This window comes from Drosophila takahashii, chromosome 4, assembly GCF_030179915.1.
Source record: "Drosophila takahashii strain IR98-3 E-12201 chromosome 4, DtakHiC1v2, whole genome shotgun sequence".
NCBI classification, from domain to species: Eukaryota; Metazoa; Arthropoda; class Insecta; order Diptera; family Drosophilidae; genus Drosophila; species Drosophila takahashii.
Window position 1 is genome coordinate 1,616,398 of NC_091682.1, and position 7,101 is coordinate 1,623,498.

Genomic DNA, 7,101 nt, shown 5'->3' on the forward strand with positions numbered 1-7,101 from the left:
TTTTGGCTTGGTGGACTTTTTGGTGGAAGTGCCCATATACAAACAAGAACAACAAAAATAGTATGAAAGCTAAATTGAGAAATTACTGCGTCTATAAATTAATATTTAAATAACGGATTAAAAAGGTCTGTTTATGTGGCAGAACACACTGGTCGCGTTCAGCAGAACAGCATGATCACTGATCACTGATGGATCAGTGCAAAGGCCCCGGCTAAAGGCGTTAACTACCTACATATGTATTTGCCTCTTGCTTACTCATATGCTAGCTCGCAGTTTTGTCCACGTGAGTACTTGGCTTTACTGCATAGTGGACTCCGTGGAAAAAGCATATAAAAATCATTCTTTGAATACCTTCATTTTTTGACATTTAACTTTAACCAGCGCACAGCCACGTAAAAATAAATATGTAATAATAAATGTTAAATTTCGACTGCTATATTCGCCAACTATTTTTTACAGTATTATTTTTAACAGTCGTTTACCTCTTGGTTTAACTATTTTGTAATTATATCGTATATTACGTATTTTTGTGCATGAAAAATAAAGTAAAAATTCCATCAATGAAAAAAAATAATATATAAATATATACGTACATAACTACGGTTACTTAGGCGTGAACCAATATTTATACGTAAATGAACATTTTTTTCCAGCTTTAAGGCTTTTTGTCTAAGTAAATTATATATATTTACATTTGGTATAAAACATTTTTATTTCTTATATTTTTTTTAAAATGATTGGTATTTCTTGTAATTGTGTACGCGTTTTTAGGCATAATACATATTGAGAATTCAGAAAATTAATAAGGTTTAAACAAAAATGTTTTATTTTAAAACAAGAAATTGAGCAAAAACGGGCCTCACGAAAATACGCTTTGCAACAAATGGTCGATACATTCTTGGCTCGTGACTTCTGTATATTGAGCTCTAACAGTACCAAATTATCGTACACTGATAAAAAAAAACAGCTTTGATAGCGTAAACATTTTATCACTAAAGTACCACATAAAGTATATACATATACATATGTATTCTGATCAGGACCAATAGCCGAGTCCATCTAGCCATGACCATCCTTCAGTTTAAAAGCTATCGCGATGAAACTTCCAATAAGTATTCTTTCTACCTGCCATAGGTAGTAAATATGTCTGATCGAGCCGGATCGGACCATTATAAGTATATAAGCCATAAGATTATGGCTCCCAAAATTGAAAAAATAACAGAAAAATCGAGAGTGAACTAGAAGGTAAAGATTTTCCACACATATTCTTGGGCCTCCTACGCTGCGCAAGTTTATTTCAGCCGAGCGCCACGCCCCCTCTAACGCCCACCATCGCCCACTAACCTTTTTAAAATGTGTCTAGCGCCCACACCTTTAAAGATATAGGTAGGTTTCCGAGAAGTATAAATGCAATTTTGTTGTGTATGTTTATACCTATCGAAATGTAGAAGACATTTTTTTTCAAATCGGACCATTCATTTAAAAGTTATATGCAATCAAAATTGTTTATATATTTATCTCCCTCGCACTCCCCTTAGCTGAGGTTCGAATATTAGATAGTCGGGACACCAACCCGAGTACAGCGTTCGCACTCCCTTTAGCTAAATGACGGGTATTAGATAGTCGGGACACCAACCCGACTATAGCGTTCTCTCTTGTTGAAGTTAAGAACTTAAAAAATGTTCTCAAACTTCAAATTAAAAGAACAACTTGCAACTTTACACGTTTTTATTGCCCAGGATATATTAATAAATTTTGTGTATAATACATTTAAATTTAAATTGTTCAACCATAATTTTTAAACTATTGTATTAAATCGAATTAAGTTAAAAAGGCGTTTAAGTATTTCAAAATACATTTTAAACGGGGTGTAGCACATGACTGTAGCTTTAGTAGTTCAGAATTTACAAACTTACGTAATCTAGCTATTTGTAGCTTTTTTCCCGCTAAAGTAGCGGGTTTTTCCAAAAGTCGTAAAATAAAAGTTTTTGTATATTAAACTGCTTAAAACTATGGCATATACATAAATAGTGTTAAGAAGGCGTTTATTGTACTTCAAAATACCTTTAATATGAGGTAAAGCACAAGTCTGTAGCTAAAGTATTTCGCCAGTTATGGGCTTACAAAATGTAGCCATTTATAGCTGTTTTCCCGCTAAACTAGCGGGTTTTTCCAAAAGTGGTAGAACAAAAGTTTTTTATATCGATGTGATGAACGTCATGTCAAAATTTCAGAACTTAAAAAACATATTTTGGACAAGTGGACAAACTGACAAACAGAATTAAATTTTCATTTTGGGAAGAAGAAGAAAATCTTATTTTGGCTATAACTTTTGAACGGAGCGTCGGAATTTATCATATGATAAATTCGACGGGTATTTTCAATAGGAACACAACTAAAACATTGCGAGGGGGCATTTATCCCCACCGGCCCCAACAGCTCCAAATTTCGAAATTTGCACTTTTTTACTGCTCTCTCTCCCAAGCCAATTGATTTTCTTAAAGTCTTGGTATGCAATCCTTTAATCCTTTTTTTTTGCAATACCTTTCGATTGGTGTATTACTCATTACGATCGGACTATCACAGCAGATTTTCAATTTTGCGGCTATATAATAGTAGTCGCCTTCGCACACTCTCCTGGTGCGCTTCGTCACTACATGGACTGCCGTCCATAGTGATACATATATTTTTATTTGACTTGCTGGCTAACGAACAGACTACCGGCAGCAGCAACAAATATAGGACGCCAACTGAAATGGTACGCTTGATCAGTGTAGCATACTTACAGGCGTAAAGTTCCCTACATTTTTCAGGTGACAAAATTTCCCCAGTGGTGTGGCGATTTTACCCCCCTATGTGGCGAGATTGCCCCAGTATATTGGTTTTACTTTATAATTTTTTATAAATCACCAAGGTAATTAAAACAAGAGAGAACGCTATAGTCGGGTTGGTGTCCCGACTATCTAATACCCGTCACTCAGCTAAAGGAAGTCCGAACGCGGGTTGGTGTCCCGACTAATAATCGTAACTCAGCTAAAGGGAGTGCGAGGGAGATAGATATATGTAGATATTTTGATTGCGTTTAACTTTTTAATGAATGGTCCGATTTGAAAAATGACTTCTACATTTCGATAGGTATAAATATACACAACAAAATTGCATTTATACTTCTCGGAAATCGTTAAAGATGTGGGCGCAGGACCCATTTTAAAATCGTTAGTGGGCGATTGTGGGCGTTAGAGGGGGCGTGGCGCTCGGCTAAAATAAACTTGCGCTGCGTAGGAAGCCAAAGAATATGTGTGGAAAATCTCAACCTTCTAGCTTTTGTAGTTTCAGAGATCTCAGCGTTCATACAGACGGACAGACGGACATGGCTAGATCGACTCGGCTAGTGCCCCTGATCAAGAATATATATACTTTATGGGGTCGGAAACGCTTCCTTCTAGCTGTTACATACTTTTGCACGAATCTAATATACCCTTTTACTCTACGAGTAACGGGTATAAAAATAGGGGAATGTCACATTTTAAAGCTTGGTGCTAACCGCATTCAACAATAAAAATAGAAATATGATAACGTGTTTTAAGATGGACAAAAAATAGCTTTGAAAAAATGCTGACGAAATTACCCCACTCTCCCCTACTATTAGACTAATTGGATAAAAAAAGTGACAACAACAAACCTTTAAAAACACAGGGCGACAATACTACCACTATTTTGACCGCAGCTGTAAGCTTTGAGGTCCTTTTGCTAAGAATCCTTGCGTCGGGGAACTTTTTGGAAAACGCAGTTTAACTTGGGAATTCGCAACGAATCCAAAAATATAGCATCCATCGAGGTAAATTTTTGATGCTGCAAAGTGTTATTTGTTGAGTTTTTTTCAATCGCTCAAAGAATAATTATTATAATTGTGAGCGAAAAAAATATCGATCTAAAAATTATGATTATTTTTTGAGCTTTATTTTTTTGCTCAAAATATCGCTCAAATTGCAACATCTTCCATATATACAACAAATTTTTTTAAAATTTTTTTTCAAATCTGAAAATTGCTGCGCATTTTTACTTTGATCGATATTTTGAGCGAAAAAGTAACGCTAAAAAAATAATCATTATTTTTTTTTCGATATTTTTTTCGCTTATAATTATAATAAGTATTCTTTGAGCGATTGAAAAAAACTCAACAAGTAATTATTAAAATGGAGTAAATTTTATAAAAATCAATAAATAATCATTCAATATTGATGAATATTATATACATATTGATATATATTATCTAGGATTTTGTTGTGGGGGGTGATATTAGAACAATTTTTTTGTTGCACACTTTTGGAATACCAAAATTCCTTTAATTTTTCACCCGAGTGGGGGGTGATATATCACCCCGTGGATCCGTGCATGATCACTTATAATGATTACGGTCCCTGGAAAAAATATAATGACCGAGATCGCTTACTCACACAATAGTATTGAAGTTATATAAAAATTCAATTGGGCTATGAGTATTGGCTAGGCTAACATTTTTTTCATTGAAAGGCTTTGTCTAAATGGTCTAGAGTAAAAGGGTATATTGTATTCGTACAAAAGTATGTAACAGGGAGAAGGAAGCGTTTCCAACCCTATAAAGTATATTTATTCTTGATCAGGGTCACTAGCCGAGTGGATATAGCCATGACCGTCTGTCCGTCTGTCCGTCCGTCCGTCCGTCCGTCTGTCCGTCCGTATGAACGCTGAGATCTCGGAAACTACAAAAGCTAGAAGATTGAGATTTTCCACACATATTCTTGGGCTTCCTACGCAGCGCAAGTTTATTTCAGCCGAGCGCCACGCCCCCTCTAACGCCCACAAGCGCCCACTAACAATTTAAAAATGTGTCTGGCGCCCACACCTTTAAAGATTTTCGAGAAGTATAAATGCAATTTTGTTGGGCATATTTATACCTATCGAAATGTAGAAGACATTTTTCAAATCGGACCATTCAATAAAAAGATATACGCCATCAAAAAAATGTTATATATCCATCTCCCTCGCACTCCCTTTAGCCGAGTGACGGGTATTAGATAGTCGGGACAACAACCCGACTATAGCGTTCTCTCTTGTTACAAATACACATAGGACTTCATTTCTTTTGACACTAGGCTAAAATTAAAGGTCTTGATTAGAACTATAATACGTGCTAGGGCAGACTTTGGGCCATTATTCGTTTTAAAGATATATATAAAATTCCAAGCTTTTTGCACGCGACATCAAGAAGTGAATTTTTTTACTTCCAGCCCAACTTTCGATTGTAGAGAAACGTTCTTTCTTTTTAAAATGTGTTTGGTTTTGTTACAAAATATTGAGAAGCTATTTTTTATTTGCATTGAAGTGACTGTCACACGCTAGTTGCACTCGACAGTTTTTTTCTTCGTTTACGCATATCTAACACGTTTTTCTTTAACCTTAACGACAAAAAAAATGGTTTAAAAGCCACTTTAAAAAATACTAAAATAAGGACATTTTTGTTCTTATTATAGTGATTGTTCTGAAAAATTATTCAAGGATACTCAAATTTCTTAACTTAGTTGAGGTATAATTTGAACATGAATTCGAGTATTGATAAAGCGAAACACTTTTTCGCTGAAAGTGGGATCCTAGGACCAACCAACTTAAAGGACTCACATGACTTTATTCGGAAAACATCTACAATTCACATTGATACTAGCCTACAGAATCAGGTGAGGGATAAGATGATTTACATATGTAGATTTTATGACATGTTATTTTCAACACAGATACGAAAAACATCATTGTGTTTGCGGACGAGGGTCTTTAACGAAACAAATACTTTGAACACCTTTGACGATTCCATACTTAATCTTCAAAACGAAATCTGTAACATAAGAGAAGCTTTAGTCAACGGCGAGACTAAAATTGTAATTCTCCGAACTGAAATTGGTAAACTAAAGGTAAGAAAAGGTTTTATTAAAAAGTCAGCAAATACCTAAGAGGTCTGAAGATCCCATTTAATTTTTGTTTTGTTATTGGAAATGATATTTTGGGTACATGTTTGCTTAGTAATATTACAAAAATTGTAAGTGTATCGAAACAAAATGTTTATAAAGTACCTAGCTTTCATTTTTGTTCCGAATTCGGTTAGAAGAAAATCCTGGATCAACACATATTGTTTTCATTTTATACACACAAAATATAAAGCCCATCCACTATTTTCTATACCGGAATTATAAATATCATTAAATTGTTTAACTTTTTATATTCTTATAGCAAGCACTTCAAGCAATAATCCATGTCCACATGGAAGCTCGAAACTACCCCGATGAAATTACCATGAAAACTAAAAATCCCACGCCGAGTCTTTGTTTATTTTGCCAACCCATTAATAGTTCCATTAAAGGATCGCCAAGCAGCAGCTCTACCTATACCAACAGAAGCAAAACTTATAAGCCAAATAATAAAGTTGTAGGTGAAAGAATGAAGAACAAAGTTTGGATCGATGGCAAATAAAAGCACTCAAGAAATAAAAACATACTTATTGTTTTTTATATATTTTGTTTTGATTTGTGTTGTTAGAGTACAATAAATTGTATTATTATTAGCCGAAGCAGAATTATTATATTTAATATTACACTTTATTGAGGTTAATTTTATCTATTACATTTGCAATAATAGCGTAATATATACAATAAATTAATAACGTTATTATAACATATTTTTTATACTAAAAAATGTTTAAAAACTTAGTTTCTTAGAAAGCACTTTGTAAGGTTAGGGACAAACAAGAATTGCACTTATCCCTGAAATTAAAATTACAACTGGAGCATTTCAAAATTGATGTATGTATAACTAAATAACAAAGTACAAATCAAAAAATGTTGGAGAATTCTATTATTGATATTGTTATTATTAACTGAAAATTCACTATTACTAGATTATTTGAACTTGATTACAACAATGTATCCTACTCTATGAATTATAAATTATAAGTTTACATATGATATTTAGCTAGTAGAGAAAACGGTTGAGGCCTCCAATATTTGTGTTATGATAATTCTTAATTGGTAAATATAAATTGCAACTGTAAATTATGGCCTTTATTTTTATGAA

The 7,101-nt window shown here is 33.8% G+C and overlaps 1 protein-coding gene across 10 annotated transcripts; it reads left to right on the forward strand.

Annotated features, from left to right (window-relative positions):
• Positions 1–412: 412 nt before the first annotated feature.
• On the forward strand, positions 413–7,079 carry LOC108066765 (uncharacterized). Of its 10 annotated transcripts, none has more exons than XM_017155416.3 (4): positions 413–673; positions 5,514–5,714; positions 5,772–5,945; positions 6,262–7,079. In XM_017155416.3, the coding sequence occupies exons 2-4, from the start codon at positions 5,580–5,582 to the stop codon at positions 6,499–6,501; spliced, it is 549 nt and encodes a 182-aa protein (XP_017010905.1). In that variant the 5' UTR covers positions 413–673; positions 5,514–5,579; the 3' UTR covers positions 6,502–7,079. The 10 variants fall into 10 exon arrangements, with proteins under 10 accessions (XP_017010905.1, XP_017010906.1, XP_017010908.1 ...); XM_017155417.3 differs by having other exon boundaries at positions 413–631; XM_017155419.3 differs by having other exon boundaries at positions 413–631; positions 5,539–5,714.
• Positions 7,080–7,101: the final 22 nt, after the last annotated feature.

Excerpts from the sequence above, each read along its gene's own strand:
- LOC108066765 (XM_017155416.3), top strand. The coding sequence starts at position 5,580 with ATGAATTCGAGTATTGATAAAGCGAAACACTTTTTCGCTGAAAGTGGG. Across the intron at positions 5,715-5,771 it reads ATACTAGCCTACAGAATCAG|ATACGAAAAACATCATTGTG; the intron begins GTGAGGGATAAG and ends TTTTCAACACAG. Across the intron at positions 5,946-6,261 it reads CTGAAATTGGTAAACTAAAG|CAAGCACTTCAAGCAATAAT; the intron begins GTAAGAAAAGGT and ends ATATTCTTATAG.